We start from the raw sequence: 22934 nt of genomic DNA on the forward strand, positions 1-22934 counted from the left end.
TTAAAGCGTAATAGTAAACGAATGTCACTTATTGTTATCTTTTTTATTACACAAATTTAAACAAAATTTGCTTTCGATTTTCGATAAAGTTGTTAAGCAAATGATAAAAATACCTATTCGTTCCATCGTTAATTTTTTTAGTAAAGATCAAAGACACGTCAAATAAGCTTTATTAAAAAAAAAACTACAGTAATTTTGACCAGTAACAATTTTGTAATAATATAGACGAATGTAACGTAAGCACGCGATTGGCCATAATAGTCCATTTCTGCGTTTCTAGTACAGCTGTTAATGTCAAAGTAGAGTAGTCACAGCAAAGTCACAGACTGTCATTGCTTCCTTTAAATTGTCTTTCTTTTCTTCGCTTAGCTGCACGTGTAGACGCGGTCGACTTGCTTAGCATCCAATAAAATTAATAGGTATTAAATAACTTAATAATTAGTAATATTCAAGTTACATTTACAGTGTCCGGTCACTTTACTAATTCAATAAAGTAAAACGGGTAATTTCTGTTCGATAATATTAATAAAGTGAAGTAAAACAAATAGTATAACTGTAATGTAATGCATTATTAGTTCAATAAAATCGCTTTAAAATAGCATGAGTTGTTCACGTGTAATATTTCATGGAATTTTTTGCAACGGTTTAGGTCTAACCTATCAGCATAATGCCGTCAGACGCAAAGAAACGTGCGCAACAAAAGAAAAAGGAGCAGGCGAGTAATAGGAACAAAAAGCCCGTGGCAAGAGTAACTAATGAGGAAACGAATGGATCTATCAATGGTACGACGAAAGAAGACCGCGAGCTCACGGCTGAAGGTAGGTTTTGGTACTAAATCTTCTAAATTTATCTTGTCAATATTAATTATAATGACCTTATGTTACCTAATTTTGTATTGCTATTTAATTTGTCATGGTTTTCTAATCTGTTTTAATTGAATTTTATTTCACATTTATTAAACACATCATTGCTTATAATGTTTTTTTTTATAAAATGATATTTTCAGAGGCACTATGCTTAAAATTAGAAGCTGAAGCCAAAATGAATTCCGAAGCTCGGTCTTGTACGGGTTCGCTTGCTGTTCACCCTCGTTCTAGGGATATCAAGATAGACAATTTTTCCATCACTTTCTATGGTAGTGAACTATTGCAGGATACTTTACTTGAACTTAATTGTGGTAGAAGATATGGTCTTGTTGGACTGAATGGATGCGGTGAGTACTATTCCATGATTACAATGTAAAATATATAACTATAAATACCTTAAATAAGTTATAGAGAAACAGTTTTATAGTGTATAAATATATTGTGAAATCAACATTGCTATATCTTTAAACAATAAACAAAATTAATAGATATAACAAGTGATTATTAAAAATGTTTTAATTATTATTATTATTATTTATATATAAAATTCATAATAATATGCACCATGTAAATGTAATGTATATTTTACTGCATTGCATTTCTACTGCTCTTTGAATATGAATTTTACTGCTATAAGTGATCTCGGATATATAATTTTGTTTAATAATTAATAATGAATAAAAAAGTAATACCTATGTGGGATTAATAAATCTTACATACAGAATATTGGTCAAATATGAACGCTGTATTTAATTAAAATATAATAACAAAAGGTAATTTCAATAATAACATTTTTAATATTTAACAATTTCATTAATAATATTACTCAATTTTTTATATTAAATAGTAATCATTCATTTAGTTCCTTACTTTGTTTTTAAATTTTATATCCACAGAATGGAACAAGTGTGAAATTTAGCAGTGTTTTCAGGTTTTCACTGTGATATAGATAAGTATATGATTAAACAAAAACAATAATATTTGTACCATGCGAATTACTCTGTTCAAAAAACTTTACTGAACTGTAAGTTAATTGACACTCCTAGAAAAAGAGACAAAAGGATTAATATTTTATATTATGTTCAATTCTAATTGATGATGATATCAGGTGCAAGCCTTCTTAATTGTTTTATTATGTACTCACTAGTTGTGGAGTTGAAAAGATTGATTATAGATACATTTTTGCAATATTATATTAGGATGCCTTTTAACTATTACTATTTTTGTTATTTATTTGAATTGTTTCTGATGTAAAAAAAAATATTGTTATTCCTTAACTCTATTTCAATTTAAGTGTTAGAAAAATACAAAAACAATTATTTTATTGAATAATTTTTTGTAATGTCTCAATTTGAAGCAATTTATGCATTTTGCGAATTCATAGTTATTTACACATAAATCTTAATATATATAAATTACGCGTCACATTGTATGTCCGCTATGGACTCCTAAACTAACCAATTTCAATAAAATTAGAAGATAGGCTGTATTTTATATAATATAATATGTAATTATTATATTTAAGAAAAAAAAAATAAGGCGATACGAAGTTCGTCAGGTCAGCTAGTAAAATTATATATTCTGCATGCGTAATGTGAAGCTTGTGTTATATTTATTAAATCATCAAATAGAGTTTATCTCTAGTAATATTAAAATATTAAGAGGTTGCTTAACTGCTTGCGAATATTTTTTGTGTAAAGTAAGCTAGAAATTTTTTTTCTTAAACATTAATTATGTTACAATAAGTATCGAAGAGCGATTTATTAGACATTATTTATCAAAATCTCTGATGTACCATAAGCGTTAAAAAACTTACCAAATGAAATTACTGCTGCAGGCGTATATAAAATATAAAATATAGACAACTGAAGAAAAATATTTCATTATGTAATAAATTTTTATGGTAATAACAGTGTTTTATTTTATATAAAGCATAAGTGTCTTTACATAACTATGGATGTTAGTAAGAATTTTTTGTTTTATTGTAGGCAAGTCATCACTATTGTCTGTGCTCGGACGTCGTGAAGTGCCTATACCTCAACACATTGATATATTTCATTTGACCCGTGAAATGCCCGCCTCTGATAAAACTGCCCTGCAGTGTGTAATGGAGGTGGATGAAGAACGGATTCAATTAGAAAAACTTGCAGAGGAGCTGGCCCAAAGTGATGATGACGGTAAGCTCTACATTTCTTAGAAAATATTCCCCATGTACTGTTATTTATATTCAGTCTGTAATTTCTCACTGCTGGTCATAGGCCTCTTTCCCTATATAAGAAAAGGTTCAGAGCTTAACCCACCACGCTGCTCCAACGCGCTTTGGCGGATATACTCCCTACTATGAGTAACGATCGCTATCGCATGCTCTCCGAAGTACGGTGGGAAGACTAGGTACAAAGACTGCACAAACACCTAGACCACGGCAAACGTCTGTATGGTCAATACAAATGTTTGTCATGTGTGGGGATCCAACCCGCAACCGCCAGCGCAACAGCCACTATCCAGTACTGTGAACGTTGCAACAATGTGTCATCAAGGAGGTATTGTTATGAAATTATTATAGTGTTAAATTATATTTGCCCAAACTCAAAGTTATTAATAAGCATCAGGAAAATCATTATTTTGTATATTGCTGATTTTATATATATTTTATCAACTATACAAATATGTGACAAAAAAATTTTTCGAGAAAAAGATGTTATACAAATTATGGTAATTATTTGAGGGTATACTTTATTATTAACAGATAGCGTGTCGTTTAAATCACTAACATATTTTCCGTTCATATCAGTCGATACGTTTTGTTTATAAACATATTATTACATTTCAAAAGTGTGTAAAGGGTAGATACACAAAAACCTGACCTGAACAAAATATTATTTACGCAGTCGGGAGTTATTTTAGCGCTTTCTGGGAATAAAGAACGAGAGTTATGACGTCATGACATTGTTGATACTGAAACAAAAGCTTGTTTTTCGTGAGCATTGTTAACAATTATGATAACTCATTTACCTAAGCGAAATAATAACATTAAATCCAAAAGTCTCATTAGACGTCTTTATATCATATTTGGTACATTAATAGACCCTGTACATAAGGTATTAAATATTTTATTAGAACAGAAGTGTGCGAAGTTTATTGTATACAAAATATGATAATATAAAAATAACGCTACCCCCGGTACCACTTCCACACTTCGGAACCCCATGGTTATTGAGATATCCATGGTTAAAGTTTTCAGATTAGAAGAAGAATTTCGCAGCTTTCACACGTTATTTTCATATTTCACAAGCATTTTTTTCACATTTTACACGTTATTTTCACATTTCAAACGTTATTTTCACAAATTTTTTTTTTGTAACTATATTATGCCTATAAACGGTCTAAATTTGAAATTACATACGTTAGGATTTTTTTGTAGTTAGGATGTCGAAAAACGGTGTAATTTTGAGCTTAGGTGGTTAGGTTAAATTTTTTTTTAATTTAATTCGTCATGTTTTTCACTTCAAATTTGCGCAAAATTTATTGAAATGTTTTCATTAATATTTATAATACACATCGCGATACAAACAAAACATCGTGGCCGCTTTTCACTAAGCGTCCGCAACGCCCGCAACGCCCATTTTATCGTTCCACCTAAAGTCCGTGGTTGTCGCGAGTAATCGTTCGACGTCATTGATGGCGTCACTGTTCGCGACCACATCGCGCCCACTTCGACTACAAAATATAGAAGGGTCAGGGTTTCAACAAAACGTGGCGGGAATTTAAAAAAAATCAACTGTTAATGTCAAACTCACCAACCCGCCTACCCAGCGTGGTGACTATAGGCAAAACACATGATTCACGTCATTTTTGGCGCGAACTTGTGGAGGCCTATGTCCCGCAGTGGAATGTGATAGGCTGAACTGATGATGATGATGAATGTCAAATTTTGAATGTCTCAGTGTCTCATTCGATACTGCATAAACGCAACAATAAATTCCTGAGAATCCATGTTGAACCGACCTTGACTCCAATCCAAATATTCGAGCGAAATATTCACTCACTACCCCCACAGCTGCATGTTTTCGCCATGCCGCCATATTGCGAGCACACAGCTGACACCTGTCAGCGCCTAAATATGCGTTCCACTTATAAAATTCGCCCACAATGCCCGCGGCGTTTTTTACGTTAGTGCCTTACTGGAACGACAATTTCAGCGGTCGTTGTGGCCCTTAGGTGGAACACGCCCCATGTTTTTTTTTGGTTAGTTTTTGGTTTAGAAATCGCGAGCTCAACGAACGTAATATCTAATTACAGCAGCATTCGAAAAAAAAAATCACGAAAAATCACACGAAGTGGACTTGTGATATTTCGTGACTTTTTTTTCGATCCTCACGAAAAAATTCAGATGGACGACTTTAACACTACGCTCTATATCACTACATAGTATAAAACAAAGTCGCTTTCTCTGTCCCTATGTCCCTATGTATGCTTAAATCTTTAAAACTATGTAACGGATTTGTAATGCGGCTTTTTTTAATAGATAGAGTGATTGAAGAAGAAGATTTATGTGTATAATAACATCCATTAAATAGTGGAGCAATACTGTTATTTTGGAGATTTCTAATGTGATGTCGTAAATAATTACATTTTTTTTCGCTTACATTGCAAACGCAGCCCGAACCCTACGAGATTTATCAAAATAATATACTAAGTATTGTTTGTACACATTGAAAAGGTCTACAGAAAACTCCGCTATGGTATATGTCTATCTCTTATGAATATCCCACAATAACATTTTTTTTGTCATTTACTTTTTACGACAGATAATGGCTAATTTTCAAGGAATTTTAACCAACACAGCATTATTCCTTAACTAATTAAATACCTTAAACACATTGTTGATTTAATATAGTTCTATATGGCCCTTTACTGCATATGATTTAAATGAATATTTTCGAAGATATTACAGATTTAAAAATTGCGGTACGTAGCGTTTGCGGCGGTTCCGGCTGGATTTTACTCTAAAGTTAACGCGTGTAGGCCACGGGCAGTAATGAATAAATCAAAACTACTGGATCGATTTTAATCATTTTTTCAGTGAATGACATAGGCTATAACTATATTTTATACCCGTGTGAAGCCGGAGCGGGTCGCTAGTATATATATATATATCTATGTATGTATGTATATATATATATATATATATATAATATTTCTATTTTCATGTATGTTCGGGGATAACTTCGTCATTTATAGACCGATTTTGATAATTATTTTTTTGTTGGAAAAGAGATATCCCAAGTGTTTTGCCATGATAAAAAAACGGGGATCTAATGATGGGATCCCAGAGAAATTGAAGGAAACCCTCGAAAATCGTAGTGACGACTAGTGCGTTTGTAATTTTTTTTTATCTACGTACGTTGTATTACTTGTCGATGTAATTTAAGTCGATTTGTTTCATTTGCCAGTAAATACAGCTATTATATTTTTACTATTTGAAGTTATAGTGGCAGTTATAGTCATGCATATTTGTTAAATTAATATTCGAAAGGTATTTCTTTCAATAGCCCTGTAACAAATGGACGGAAAAACTGTGTAGAAAAGATATTTATAAATTCAGTAACATTTCGTTGGTATGCTTTGTGTACGGAACCTTGAAAATTACCAACGTAAGTACACAATAAAAAGAAAGATTTGTTCAAGAATGTTGTATAAAAAAGTCTTTGAAATTGTTAATACAAAAACCTAAAGTTTCGTTTTGGATGGGGAAATAAAAATAAAACAAACAATGAGATGAGAATTTGCTTTTAATGGTAACAATATAGCTTACGTAATCACATTTATAAAAATCAAATAACATTTCAGAAGTTTTAATGGAAAATTTCTAAATACGAACATCCAAACACTAATATAACAAATGTCAAAAAAACATTATCTGTTTCGTTTTTACTGCTTAATCTCATATAAACTACTCTAAAATAAAATACCCATAAAATTAATAGAAAGTTAATTTTTACAAGTAAAAAAAAAAAAAAAAAAAATAATAGTGGCTGTAAGATGGTAGGAAAAATCGGTACAATTGCAGTTAGAGAAAGCATGACTTTCTCCGCAGTGATTAAATTATCGTTACATTTTCTAAAATTTCTATTTTTTTATTCAATAAAAATCTTCTAGGAAAAATAGGAAAAAAACTCAAAGAAAAATAATTGTGTTTGTCCTCAAACAAAGAAAACCGACTTCAATTAGATCGACAAGTAATACGTACGTAGTCGGTAAAACAGTCAATTAAAACTCAAAAGGTACCAGCCGGGCCTCAAACAAATTTAAAAAGGTGCACATGACAAACGAAAAAAACTGACTTCAATTACATCGACAAGTAAATATAATACAACGTAGAAAAACGAAAAAATTGTCAAGTAAATACGCATTATCAAATCAAATCTCGATGAAATTTAAATGTGACCACATGATAAACATCGGCTGTCGCAGCTTCGCTCGCATTAAATTAGAAATCATCAAAATCGTGACACAGTAAAAAGTTATGCGGATTTTCGAGGGTTTCCCTCGATTTCTCTGAAATCCCATTATCAGATCCCGGTTTCCTTATCATGGTACCACACTTAGGATATCTCCTTTCCAACAAAAAAAAGACATCAAAATCGGTTCATAAACGACGAAGCTATCCCAGAACATACACACATATATATACTAGTTGTGCCCGCGGCTTCGCCCGCGTTGAAATCAGTGTGTCACAAAGTTTTCCCGGAAAACTTTTATCAAAATCGGCTTAGCCGTTCCGTAAACCTTCCTCTTGAAGCTATTATCATCTCTCCATTGGTGAAACCGCATGAAAATGCGTTCAGTAGATTTTGAGGGAATCGATCACATACACTTTTGGGGACTTTGTTTTTTAATACGCTAACTGTTGCCCGCGACTACGTCTGCGTGGCTATGAAGATATGCATTCAAGATGTTTAACACAAATTATTATTTTTATTTCAGTCACTTGAAATGCTTATCACACTGAGTAACTTTTTAAAAGGCACAATTTAGTATAATTTAATAGTTATTTTTATAAAACCTCTCTATACATCACATTTTTAGTTTTATTTTCAGGCTGCAGTATAAATAACCTATCAGGCGAACTTATAGCTGCTGTATATGTTTCATACAAACTATCAACCCCAATTAAACCCTCTTAGCGGTGGAATATCGCAAAATCAGTTCTTAGCGGACGTCTACTAACTATAATCTACCTCCCTGCTAAATTTCATCTTTGTCCATTCTGGATGGATGGACCATCCAACGGTTTTTGAGTTTTCGTGATGAGTGAGTCATTGACCTTTCTCTTTTATATATATATTTCGACGCATTATTTGGACATCTTCCTACCATCTATAGAGGATACACACATTTTAAATTTCAAGTCTCTTACTTCAAAAACATAGGACTTTCATACAAATTTCCAACCCCCGTTTTATCCCCTTAGGGGTCGAGTTTCGTAAAATTTGTTCTTAGCGGATGTTTACGCTCTATAAGAAACCTACCTATCAAATGCCAAATTTGTAGCTGTTATAGTTTCGGGGATTTCGTGATGAATGAGTCAATGTACCATCCCCCGTGTTAACCCCAAAAAGGAGTTGATTTCTAAATATACATTATTTGGACACCTCCTCACCATCTATAGAGCATACACTTTAAATTTCAAGTCTCTTACTTCAAAAACATAGGACTTTCGTACAAACTTCCAACTCCCGTTTTATCCCCTTAGGGGTCGAGTTTCATAAAATTTGTTCTTAGCGGATGTTTACGCTCTATAAGGAACCTACCTATCAAACGTCAAATTTGTAGCTGTTATAGTTTCGGAGATTTCGTGATGAATGAGTCAATGTACCATCCCCCGTTTTAATCCCGAAAGGGAGTTGATTTCTAAAGATACATTGTTTAGAGACCTCCTCACTATCTATGGAGCATACATTTTAAATTTCAAGTCATTTACTTCAAAAACATAGGACTTTCATACAAACTTCCAACCCCCGTTTTACCCCTCTAGGGGTCGAATTTCGTAAAACCCGTTCTTAGCAAATGTTTACGCCCTATAAGGAGTCTATCTGCCAAATTTCAAGTTTTTAGGTGTTATAGTTTCGGAGATTTCGTGGTGAGTAAACCTACCATCCCCCGTTTTAACCCCAAAAGGAGTTGATTTCTAAAGATAGATTATTTGGACACCTTCTCATTATCTATAAGGCATACATTTTAAATTTCAAGTCTCTTACTTCAAAACCATGGGACTTTCATACAAACTTTCAACCCCCGTTTTATCCCCTTAGGGGTTGAATTTCGTAAAATCCGTTCTTAGCGGATGTTTATACTCTATAAGGAGCCTTCCTGCCAAATTTCAAGTTTGTAGGTGTTATAGTTTCGGAGATTTCGTGATGAGTGAGTCAACCTACCATCCCCCGATTCAACCCCAAAAGGGAGTTGATTTCTAAAGATATATTATTTGAACACCTTCTCATCATCTATAGAGCATACATTTTAAATTTCAAGTCTCTTACTTCAAAATCATAGGACGTTCATACAAACTTGCAACCCCCATTTCACCCCCTTAGGGGTCGAGTTTCGTAAAATCCGTTCTTAGCGGATGCCTACGTCTTATAAGGAGCCTACCTGCCAAATTTCAAGTTTGTAGGTGTTATAGTTTTGGAGATTTCGTGATGAATGACCTTTCGCGTTTATATATATTATAGATATACGGTCGAATTGAGTAACCTACTCCTTTTTAGAAGTTGGTTAAAAAAAAGAATCTTCATAATTGGTTCACTAAGTAAAAAGTTAGGAGGTAGCAGACTAGTAGTAGAATCTCAAAATTTGCCGTAGTTGCCGAGTTTGAGCTTAGCAACACGCTTAGCCGGTAATTTTTATTTATAAAGAAGATATAGGTGGGCCATTTAAAGTGGAAGCAATTGTTTGTTAAAAAGAATAAAAAATATAGTTTTTTGTTGTTCATTTGTAAAATAATTTTATTTTGATCGAAGGAGATTTGTTATAATGACTTTTTAAAAATGATATCGCGCAAATGGCCACCTCTGGCCTTGGCAACCAATTTTGTCCTTTTTTCGGCATTTTCAATCACGTTGGCCAATGTTTCGGCGGATATGGCGGCAATTTCTTGATGAATATTGTTCATGAGCGCAGCTAGAGTTCTTGGCTGGTTAGCGTATTTCTTAGGTTTCAAATAATCCCACAAAAAATGTCTGGTGGCGTCAAATCAGGTGATCTCGGTAGCCAGTCAAAATCGCCTTTTTTCGATATCAGTCGCCCAGGGAACAATGGTCGCAATAAATTGATTGTTACTCGAGCTGTGTGGCATGTGGCACCGTCCTGTTGGAACCAGTAATCGTTCATGTCATTTTCACGAATAATTGGCATTAGAAAATCCGTTATCATGGCCCGATAACGCTCACCATTGACGGTACCGTATGTTGTTGGAGTCTCTTCAATACTGGCTAGTACGGCTTCGATATTTTCATCGGAACGTCTTGTTCGTTGTCTGGATAGGTGTCAGGCATTAGTAAGACTACCAGTGTCCACAAATTTTGCGTATAAACGTCTGATAGTGTTATTACCTGGAGCAATTTTCACTTTTTTTTTTACTAAACGCACGTTTAGTTGTCACGACCGAAAATTTATTTTGAATGTACAGCTGAACAATTTCAGCGCCTTCTTTTGGTGTGTACTGCTCCATGGTTAAAATTCTACTGAAATGACGCTTCCAATACGGTATGTCATTAATCGATCTGATAACTAATGTTAAAGAAATAGGGTTGCACGATGCTTCCACTTTAAATGGCCCACCTGTAGTACAATACATTTATATATAAAGTACCAGTTACGTGCTCACGTAGAAATTAGTAATACAAAATAGGACTAAAGGTCGTGTATAATAATTATATATTTCAACAATTTAATACCGTTTTGTATACCAAATTTATGGTTCACCTTGAACTACCAGACTGCTCGAAGAGCTCGCTTTCGATCGGCCTTCATAAAACAGTATTGTGGGTAATTAATTGTGTTTGTTGTGTTGCAAACCAAAAAACAAATTGGACTTCAATTACTAATAAAACGTAGGTAGACGCCGCGTTGGCGCAACGGTCACAGCCATGGATTGTACCTGTTGCGCTGGCGGTACAGGTGTTTGCCGTGGTCTGGGTGTTTGTGCAGTCCTTGTGGGTCTCCCCACCATGCCTCAGAGAGCACGTTAAGCTGTCGGTCCCGGTTGTTATCTTGTACACCTGATAGCGATCGTTACTCATAGTAGGGAATATATCCGCCAACCCGCATTCTAGCAGCGTGGTGGATTAAGCTCTGATCCTTCTACATAGGGAAAGAGACCTATACCCAGTAGTGGGCTATTACAGGCGGAAGCGAAGACGAAACAGTAGTCAAGTAAATTCGCATTATTAGAGATAACTCAAAAAGTACTCATCGGATCTCAATCATATTTTTACCTTATCTAAGCGTTTATTTTCTTTTTGTCAGCTCACGCCTATAAATTACAGTTTTTTTTTTTAGAATAATGTACTAAAAAGTTTACGGTAATGTCATACTTCATTGACGGGTAGTGAAGTGCCCTTTGCATAACAAACAACCACAGACTATGAAACAGTTCTTGAAATACGATAAATCGATCATATGATAAAAATAATTTGACGTCATGTAATTATTGTTCCTATAAATTTCAATCATCAATCATCAATTGATGATTGATGATTGAATTATTGTTCCTATAAATTTAATAAAAAAAGGAAATAAAACAGTAATTATGACTCCAAGATTGATTATTTGCAAGGAATTAAATCGAAATCTTGGAATTTTACTTCAAAACAAGAGTAGATAACAATAACTGTTCATTCATTCATTTATTTTTTGACGGCTGCCTTAAAATGTAACTATGCATGTTTTAGTGAAATTTGACTTTAAAACGCGTGAAGTCTAAATCATTTTTATATTAGGAGTTATGAGCAAATATACTTGGAAAATAACGTACCTACCTACTTATTTTTTTAACAAACTAGCTACGTAATTGGGTATACAAATGAAATAACTAAAATTATTAAGTAAATAAAATAACTAATAAACGAACAATTAATATTTTTAAATTATAAATATTTCATTAAATCGATTGAAAATTCTACGATTGGAAAATTTCCTAGAGAATCGGCCAACATCTATATTTCATTTTTTGACTAGCCCGTTGGCGCAGTTTGTAGTTGCCCTGTTTTCTGTTCCGCGGGTTGCGGGTTCGATTCTCGCCTGAGTCTGGGTGTAATATTTGTATTTATATATGTATTATTTCTATGAATATTAAAAAAATAGTTATGACAGTCGGATGTTACCTGTAATACAAGCATTAAGTTACTTATCATAGGAACAGACGACCGTGTGTGTATGTTATAAGATATTTATTATTTATCATCTATTTTCATATTCATAAATTATAAGGGGATGGGGGGATAAGGGGGTTAATAACATATTATATGGAAAAACAATATTTGCGGGGTCAGTTAGTATATATATACTAGCGGTTGATCGCAGCTTCGCTTGCATTGAAATTGATTGCATTTAAAAAAGGGGTAAAGTAGTATCTATTATTTTATTACAATGAATTGGGACCTCTCGAACGCTAGAAATTTCAGACAGCTCGAAGAGTTCGCTTTCGATTAGGCTTCATAGAACATTCTCCCACCCGTTAAAACAGTTTCCCATTAGGTCTGCTTAAGCCATTTTAAAGTAATTTTAGTAATCCTCCTGTCGTAAAATCCGTTCTTGGTGGACGTTTACTAACTATTATCTCTCTGCCGAATTTCAACCTTGTACAAAAAATAAATAAATAAAGGACATTCAAAATAACTGTCCAAAAATTCGTTCTAAGCAGATGCCTACTTACAAACTACTTCCCTACCAAATTTCATCTTTATGTAACCAGAGGATTTTGAGATTTCGTGATGAGTGATTGACCTAACATCGATAGATATTTGGGTGTGCGAAGAACGCCGCCGCCCCGACGGTTGTTGTCGGGTTCTTGTATATGTACTCAATTACTCTGATAACTTTGATAGCGCGATGTAGAATACGTCAGTTTTCTCTAGTTTATATGTCGTGAGATAGATTTCGCTACAGATACATATATAAATGTATACATTTTGAACAGAGTCACAGGAGCAGTTGCTGGACGTGTACGACCGTCTGGATGACCTAAGCGCGGACACGGCGGAAGCACGCGCCGCTCATATTCTACATGGTCTTGGTTTCTCTAAGGAAATGCAGCAGAAAGCTACTAAAGACTTCTCCGGAGGTAATGTACTTCTTAAATTTACCTTTGAGTTTGTTATCCGTGTATCACATATCTTTGGTTACAGAATGTCAACGGTAGACAAAATGATCTTTGGTTGTATTTTATAATGTCAATGGACAATCCTTCTTGTGTAATTCTGCATGTAGTCGCCTAAAATACCGTAGGTTCGATTCCCGGTCGTGGTAGATTTGTGTTACAAAAAATACTTGTTTCGGGTCTGGGTTTATAGCCATATGGGTTTCTCTATCGTGTCTCGGGAGGACGTAAAATAATTTTTACTCGTTGTAGAGAAATTATCCGCCGTCCCGTGCTGTGATGTGGATTAAGCTCTAAACGCTTCTTTATATGGACGAAACAGCCTTTGCCCAACAGTGGGACGTTACAGGCTAACTCAATAATACCAGTGGCGTACTCGAAAAGTCTGCCCATCTTCGAGCTTTGTCAGGATCATGGTACATTCTTCATGGGTTAACGACGTGATGACTTAAGAAATAATAAAATTTATAAGGCAGAGACACCATATTTATAACTTATAAAGAAACAATTGATTTGAATTTTCGGTACTAAATTAAAAAACGACCATTATTTTAAATTTTCAGTTTCTTATACAATCATCTAAACTAAATAAAATAGTTTTATACTTATTTTTTATGCAGCATTAATTATTATTCTTTAATTTAGTTTTTGTTTCAAAAAGCTAGGTCAGGCACTTTTGAAGATATTGATGACTTTCTAACCGATCCCTTTTTTTTGCGGTCCAGTGAGGTGTAACGTTCATTTGAGATAAAAGTTGTATTAATAATTCTTATCACACGTAAAAAATAAACGATTTTCTTTAACACTGAAAAAAAAATTGAAATAGTTTATCTTTCTTATATATAAAATTCTCGTGTCGCGGTGTTTGTAGTTAAACTCCTCCGAAACGGCTTGACCAATTTTCATGAAATTTTGTGTGCATATCGGGTAGATCTGAGAATCGAACAATATCTATTTTTCATATCCCTAAATTAATGGGGGGTGGGGGGTGGGTTAAGAGGGTTAATAAAATGTTATGAAATTTTGTGTGCATATCGGGTAGATCTGAAAATCGGCCAACATCTATTTTTCATTCCCCTAAGTTATACGGGGGGGGGGGGATTAAGAAGGTTAATAAAATATATGGCAAAACAACGTTTGCGGGGTCAGATAGTATATCTATATTTATTTTTGAATCTAGCTGCTAATAGTTTTTTATTATCTACACAAAATAAAAACATATTTAAAATAAAATATTTTTAATCTATTAAGCATTAAAAATAAAAATAAAACAGAACACTTTGGCCTAAAGGTCTAGATACCAGACCATAAACTCCAAAAAAAAAACAGATAAAATTAAAGCATTTGACATAAACATAAAAATTAAAAAAAAACATATTTTGGAAATATCGTGCTATTTCTTCTTTCTTCAGAGGTTATTTGCTAAAGAGGTTATATTACTTAAAAGAGGTCGAACGTAAACAGAATAAAAATGATTCAAACTTGTCCAATAATAAAGTGTCGGAAATATTTGGCAAAACTGTACCCATAAAATTATATTACTTTTACTTTGAGAGGGTTGCAATGGCTAGAATTCTAATACTTCATTTCCTTCTAAAATATTATTACAATTTGAATCTTTTCTTGAATATGCATAGACTTTAATAACCGAAAAAATAGACATAGTTTTGTTTAGTATTAATTTAATAAGATTAATTATTTAATACATTGCTATAAAGATATTTAAAGATTAAAAACTTTTTTTAACTAAAATAAATTATCCAATTAATTAATTTCTAAATTCTATTAAGGATTTTTCATAATACATAACTTAAAACATAGGCTATATACGTTGGCTGCCAATTTTTTTATTTACTACACTTTTCATTTTGATTTGTAGATAAAATAGTGTGATTTTTTAGGCAATCATACTGGCAGCTTAAAGTTATTTAATTTTGTTATTAATAAAGATTTCACAACATTTGGCATTGAATCCTGCCATTCTTAAAGTTGCATGCACCCTAGTGAAGGATTTTTCATGGCTTGAATTTCTCTTACAAAAATAAAATAAAAGATTATAAATTTATATTTATTTAAAAATGTAACATACTACATACTACCAAATCTAATTTATAAAATTCTCGTGTCGCGGTGTTTGTAGTTAAATTCCTCCGAAACGGCTTGACCGATTCTCATGAAATTTTGTGTGCATATTGGGTAGGTCTAAGAATCGAACAACATCTATTTTTCATACCCCTAAGTTATAGGGGGGTGGGGGGGGGGGAGGTTAAGGGGGTTAACAGCATCATAAAAACAACATTTGCGGCGTCAGCTAGTACATAATATAAAGATACACATACCAATATACAAAAACACTTATACATATAACATATACATACTCACTATAACATATAAGTAAACTAGCTCTGCCCGCGACTTCGTTCGCGTGGAATTTAACAAAATAAATTATTGTTTATATCGCAGAATTATAAAAAAAAAAAAACAAAATACAAGTAGCCTAAGTTACTCCTTATTACATCAGCTATCTGCCAGTTAAGGTTCCGTCAAAATTGGTCCAGCCATTTCAGAGATTAGCCGGAACAAATAGACAGACAGACAGACACAAAAATTATAAAAACAATATATTTTGGTATATGTACCGTGTCTACATACATAAATATGAATTTAGTAAAAAGCGGTTATTTTAATATTACAAACAGACACTGCAACTTAATTTATTTGTATAGATACATACATATTCTACACAGATGATTACACATTAGCTAGTAGAATTTTATATTATATGTTTACTAATTTAAGTTAAAATCTCTGTTTTCAGGTTGGCGTATGCGTATCGCGTTAGCTCGTGCGCTATACGTGAAGCCTCACTTGTTGCTTCTGGATGAGCCGACCAATCACCTCGACCTCGACGCGTGCGTCTGGCTCGAGGAGGAACTTAAACAGTTAGTATACTACTAGCAATTACTGAAACTATAACATAAATTCTAATATATAAAATTCCCCGGTGCGGTGTCTGTAGTTAAACTCCTCTGAAACGGCTTGACCGATTCTCATGAAAGTTTGTGTGCATATTGGGTAGGTCTGAGAATCGAACAACATCTATTTTTCATCGCCCTAAATGTTAAGGGTAGTCCACCCTATTTTTTTTAATTTTCGGATAAATTATTTATTTTTTATTTTATTATGATTTGGCGTTGAAAAATACATACAACCCTAAATTTTCATCCTTCTACCACCAACCCCTATTTTTAAATAGCGTTTAGCGGCAAGACAACGTTTGCCGAGTCAGCTAGTAAAGAGATAATATTCAAAAGGTTAAAAAAATTTAAACAAAATGTTTTAGAATCTTTTTGTTCCTTAAATAACAAATTATTATTTTTTTCAAATGTTCTCATAGGGGGAATTGTAGATAATTTATAATTACATGATTATGAAATAAAAAATTTAAGCATGTTATGGTTTGTAGTGCATGTTGTTTTACGTTGTATAGTATTGAGTAGTTATTGATGGTTGAAAGTTTATGAGAAACTTTTAAATTCTTAATTAATAAATAACTTCTTACTAACAATTTTAAGCCAATCAATGCTTTCTGTATAGAAGTTAGCTAATTTAAATTGTTTTGTTTTGAGGTACAAGAGGATTCTAGTACTTATATCGCACTCTCAGGACTTTCTAAATGGAGTGTGCACAAACATCATCCACATGAGCAAGAGACGGCTTAAGTATTACACGGGTAACTATGAAGCATTTGTGAGGACACGCATGGAACTGCTCGAGAATCAGATGAAGCAGTATAACTGGGAACAGGATCAGATCGCTCATATGAAGGTATTCAGTTTATTGATGATTTTGTATATTAATAATATACATATTAGTAACATACATAACATATTAGGAAGATATGTCTTTTTTATAAATTTGTTATTATCAAGTTGTGTTAACATAGAATGTAGAAAAAAAATAGCTTTAAAATAATAGCCTTAAATGTTAATACGCGTAAAATCATGACATTCATAGTATATGGATTGGAGAATTAATTAAATTTTAGAAACTTTATTAGTTTTAGATTGTTTAAAATTCTATCTTTTTAACAGAATTATATCGCACGGTTTGGTCACGGTTCTGCCAAATTGGCTCGTCAAGCTCAGTCCAAGGAGAAGACACTAGCAAAGATGGTTGCTCAAGGTTTAACTGAAAAAGTAATAGATGACAAGACACTGAACTTTTATTTTCCTTCTTGTGGAAAAGTCCCACCACCTGTTATTATGGTCCAGGTTTGTAAATGCTATTATCGGAATAAAATTTTCATTATTAGTAGTTTTATTCATGTAGAATTTTGGGACAATAATTAACTCTAAAAATATTGTTTCAGAATGTATCATTTAGGTATACTGATACTGGACCGTGGATTTACAAAAACCTGGAGTTTGGTATTGATCTTGATACCAGGCTTGCTCTAGTGGGACCCAATGGTGCTGGAAAATCAACACTACTTAAACTGTTGTATGGTGATGTAAGTTGCTTAGCAATGTTTACGTCACTACATATTATAAAATTAAGTCGCTTCCCGCTGTCTCAATACTTAGATATTTAAAAATACGCAATGGATTTTGATGTGGTTTTCTTTAGTAAATAGAGTGATTCCAGAGGAAGGTTTATATGTATAATACGTGCATAATATAGTAGAGGAACACTGATATTTTTATTGGTTTCTAATGTGATTAATAAAAAATATATATATTCTACAGAAAAATATATATTTCTTCTTATACACGTAAATCGCAAGAACACTCAGTTACAACCAAAACCATAGGATACACAATATAAAATAGTGTTGCCAACTCCTGACAAGTATTTATAAGTTAAATTTTCTCTTTTAATTTTCTATTGGTGCAACAATAAATACTAATATTGCTCCACACACTTAATGTGTATGTATAGCCATACAATATTGACGCAACCGTCAACTTTTCAAAATGTTTGTTGATACACTCAAGTTTGCTGTGAGTTATTTACGACAAGTTTAATAAGAATATTACTATTGATTGCTGATAATCATATTTTAGTATTTCAGACATTTTAGTATACAGTAGGTAATGAGATATTAATATTTAATAATTTTCAGTTGGTACCAACAACAGGGATGATCCGTAAGAACTCTCACTTGAGGATTGGTCGTTACCACCAACACTTGCACGAACTGCTGGATCTTGATCTTTCTCCACTTGACTATATGCTCAAAGAATTCCCGGAGGTGCGGGAGAGAGAAGAGATGAGAAAGATCATTGGACGTTACGGACTGACTGGTAGACAACAGGTGATTGACATTTACTTTATGCAACTACGTTATTCAAGAAAAAGTGTGTGTACTTACGCACGTAAGATGCTATACTTCACTGGCTAGCTAACTTCACGTTGCTAACTTTTTCTTCGTTGACTAGCTAACTTCAGGGTGTCGATGCTTATAGTGACGATGTGCGCGCGCATCGTAAAAATTTACCCTAATTTACTCCAAATTTACTCCTAATTTTTCCCTAACGCGCCAAAAGATGTATAACTTAAAAAATTTAAAACTGAAATTAAATTGATTCAAATAGTATTAGTAAAAAGTTTTGTAATACTATTGTCTGTTTTTAATATATCTGTATACTACTGGTTTGTAGGTGTGTCCAATGCGGCAGCTGTCAGACGGTCAGCGTTGCCGAGTTGTGTTCGCTTGGCTCGCGTGGCAAACACCACACTTGTTACTGCTTGACGAACCCACCAATCACTTGGATATGGAAACTATTGATGCTTTAGCTGACGCGATCAACGACTTCGACGGTGGCATGGTGCTGGTCAGTCACGACTTCAGACTGATCAACCAGGTAATAATACTAGGTTCTAAGCCGTCATCCATTAATAAGGTGATGTTTTTAGCAACTTTTCACCCCCCTTGGTGATATGTGGTGAGGTTTTATACTATTCCTCTTCCATACCCGAAAATAATCTGTATTTTATTTGTGTTAACTATACTGCCGCGTTAGCGTAACGGTCTTAGCGCTGGATTGTGGCTGTTGCGCTTGCCGTTGCAGATTCGATTCCCTCGTACATTGCGTACATTTGTATTGGCCATAATGGTGCTTGCTGTTGCCTGATTATTTTTGATTGTTTGTTTTTTCGTACCACCGACACAGGAGTAAATCCTAGTGGTGGCCTTTGAGTGTGATAGGAGGATTCGGTTGGGCTGAGTGGGCGCTTGGCAGGCTTCGTCGAGTCTTCACTTCGAAGATCCCGCAATGCTCGAAGACAAAAGTCTTCGAGCAATGTGTTCTTCCTGTGTTAACATACGGAGCCGAGACGTGGACACTGACGAAGGGACTGGTCCACAAGCTTAAAGTCGCTCAACGTGCAATGCAACGAGCTATGCTTAAGGTTTCTCTCAAAGATAGGATTAGAAATTAGCCTACTGCGAGAGAACGAAAGTAACCTACATAGTCCACAGAATTAACAAATTGAAGTGGCAGTGGGCTGGTCACCTCTGTCGCAGGACCGATGGCCGTTGGAGCAGACGTGTCCTGGAGTGGAGACCGCGTCTTGGCAAACGTAGTGTGGGACGATCTCAGGCCCGCTGGACCGTTTTCCGGTGTAGGCTGGATGAGAATTGCGGAAAACCGGGAAGCCTGGCGCGAAATGGGGAGGCCTATGTCCAGCAGTGGATTGCAATAGAATGTCTACGCGAAAAGATATGCAATAATTATAACGCTGTATCAAATTATCCACTAAAGTAAAACAGTTAAAGCACTTATATCACTCCGGAAATATGTTTTTTGAGAAATGTATAAATATTTGTCATGGCTTAATCTTGTGTCGAGGTTTCTTTACCTTGGCTTAGGATATTCGTCAAACTATTAAATTGAAAAGACAGTGTAATTGTAGAAATTGAAAATTTCTGCAATTACACTGTCTTTTCATTACTCATCCAAACAAATGGTTTAGTTGTTTATTGTATGTATTTTGATTTTGATGTCTAATATTTAAACTCGTGATATTATTACCCAGGTGGCTGAAGAAATTTGGATCTGCGAAAATGGTACCGTTACAAAGTGGCAAGGAGGTATTCTCAAGTACAAGGACCACCTCAAGTCGAAAATCCTACAAGACAATGCAGACAATACTGCTAAGTTTCGCAAATAAAGCAAGAACATAGATAAATGAATATGAACACTTAGATATTTTTGTGTGACACGCGTAATAAAACTTTATTTTACGCTTAACTTGTATTTGTTAATCACTACAACACGTTTCACGATCTCTAATCACAAAAGTCTTACAAAATATAGTAGTGTTTTGTAACTAAATATAATTGTATTAATTTTGACCAACAATAGTGGATTTATAATTAGTATTGAATAATTTAACATGCATGTATTTAAAATCAGTATAACGACAGAAATTGTAGGTTTCATTCCAAGTATTTTATTTTGTTGTCATGTCGTCAGTGTCGTAAAGGTTTTTATAAAAAATAAATAAATATTCACCCATATGATTTTGATAGAATGTTAGTTTTTGATATTTGTAAGTGGCTAATTTGTATTATTATAAAATTTTCATGAATAAGTTAAGAAGCTATTTATATTTGATTTCGTTTATTATTTCACCGTCGATGGACACCAGACGCGATATGTCACCTAGAGCCAACTGGTAAATGTGTAACCAAATATATCGTAAAAAGTAGTGATATCCGCTTTGTCATATCGATAATTTAATTGACAATCACGTCTACGTTATGTTTATATTTATGAATTTCTGAATATAAAATAACATATTAAATATGTCTATGCTTGTTTCATTTCATAAAATTCCAATGTGATGATAGTGGCGTGTCCTTGTTGTTTTATCTGTAGGTACTTGGAATTGCTATATTTTTATTGTTCGATTTTGGACCATACAATTTGAGCGAGATCTGACGACTAGTTTTTGTGTTATCTCAAATAATGTGTATTTAAATGATTTCGACTACTTTGATCTTCTCGTTGAATTACTTGTCGATTTGAAGTAGTTTTTTTGTTACATAACATTTTCAATTAACAAACATAATTATGTGATTATCACTATGATTAATACAAATGTTTTTATTCAGCTAGTATATTTATATAATTTTTTTTTCAACACAAACAATGTCTATTCCTAAGATTGGTAACTATTTCTAATATTGGTATTGGTAATGTCTATTGGTATTCCTAATATTGGTATTAGTAATATCTATTTTTCATGTAACAGCTGACTAATAACTAAGTATTAGGTATATAAGTCTTGCCCCTAATATTGTTACGAAGAAAAAGTTATTTTATCTATTGCACGTAACATTTATTACTATTAAAGTGTGTTAGCTTAATACATTAATATAAAACCAATAAAAATATATAGAGTTTATTCGAAGTGGTCTCGATTGGCAGCAATACGGTCCTTTAAACGTTGAGGCCAGTTATCAAAATTTTTCTGTGACCTCCCTTTGCGTACCGCTAAGTAGTTGTTTTGATTTTACTACCCTATAATTTTTAATTATCAATTAAGAAATGACCAGTGCATATCTTATAGGCTGCAAGTCCTAACTCATCTTTTAAAATACGCGATATGGTTCTAGGTGCTATCTATCTTCATCTGCCGAGATAAAATCTTGTTTTCGCACAGAATATCTTCGAATTCTTTACCTTAGCGCTTTGATCGCTTTTTTCGTACGAACACTACGTGGAAGGTCACATCTTTTTCTGTCACAAACAGAGGAAGTTTCATTTTACCTATCTATTGGCCGGTACACACAAATTTGACTAATACCAAGCGTATGGAGAGTTTTAAAAATTGTATTTGGTTACATACATACTTTGTGTAATGCAATCACAGCGATTCGGTTCTCTTTATCACCCCACTCCATTTTAACATCACAAAATAATTTACAAAATATTAAAGACAGATTCCTCAGACTATGTATTTAGGTATAAACTAGCTGTACCCACGACTTCATCCACGAGGAATTTAACAAAAAAGTTATTGTTAAGTTCACAGAGCTCAAAAATAAATATATTTCTAAAATAAAAGTAGCCTAAGTTACTCCTTATTACATCAGCTATCTGCCAGTGAAAGTCCCGTCAAAACCGGTCCAGCCTTATCAGGGATTAGACGGAACAAACAGACAGACAAAAATTGTAAAAAATATTATTTTGGTATATGTAGTTATGTAGACATCAATATGCACTATTTAGTAAAAAGCGGTTATTTTATTATTACAAACAGATCCTCAAATTTTATTTATTTAAGAAATAAAAATAAACAAAAATAAATATAGAGTATAAGTTTTCGCTGTTAAAAATGCATCATTTAGTATAGTCTAATTGTAAAAATAACTACCATGTCGCCTGTCTGTATCCGAACGACAAGAAAAAATCACATTATCCGAATCATAAAAAGTGGGTTTGTCTGCAATGTCTTCCCAAACAAATTAACAATGACAATACTCCATTAAGACGCAACGACATAGGATCGCCTGAATACATAACATCGAAGCGAGGTGCGTCTCAATAATTGTGTTTGCTCGCAAACGAAAAAAAAACCGACTTCAATTACATCGACCAGTAATACAACGTAGATCGACGAAATAATAGTCAAGCAACTACGCGTTATTAAAGATTACTCAAAAAGTAGTTATC

The 22934-nt window shown here is 33.5% G+C and overlaps 1 protein-coding gene across 1 annotated transcript; it reads left to right on the forward strand.

Moving 5' to 3' along the window:
• The first annotated feature begins 312 nt into the window (after positions 1 to 312).
• LOC123668409 (ATP-binding cassette sub-family F member 2) lies at positions 313 to 21066 on the forward strand. The gene is made up of 12 exons (XM_045602143.1): positions 313 to 419; positions 650 to 818; positions 1007 to 1213; positions 2855 to 3043; positions 13069 to 13212; positions 16067 to 16190; positions 16878 to 17076; positions 17343 to 17522; positions 17621 to 17761; positions 18374 to 18565; positions 18912 to 19115; positions 20290 to 21066. Exons 2-12 carry the CDS (start codon positions 668 to 670, stop codon positions 20422 to 20424), a joined length of 1866 nt encoding a protein of 621 aa, XP_045458099.1. The 5' UTR covers positions 313 to 419; positions 650 to 667; the 3' UTR covers positions 20425 to 21066.
• Positions 21067 to 22934: the final 1868 nt, after the last annotated feature.

This window comes from Melitaea cinxia, chromosome Z (assembly GCF_905220565.1).
Source record: "Melitaea cinxia chromosome Z, ilMelCinx1.1, whole genome shotgun sequence".
NCBI classification, from domain to species: domain Eukaryota; kingdom Metazoa; phylum Arthropoda; class Insecta; order Lepidoptera; family Nymphalidae; genus Melitaea; species Melitaea cinxia.

Coding starts and splice junctions, on each gene's coding strand:
- LOC123668409 (XM_045602143.1), top strand. CDS start 668: ATGCCGTCAGACGCAAAGAAACGTGCGCAACAAAAGAAAAAGGAGCAG. Junction 17,762..18,373: donor TTAAACTGTTGTATGGTGAT/GTAAGTTGCTTA, acceptor AATAATTTTCAG/TTGGTACCAACAACAGGGAT. Junction 18,566..18,911: donor GACTGACTGGTAGACAACAG/GTGATTGACATT, acceptor ACTGGTTTGTAG/GTGTGTCCAATGCGGCAGCT.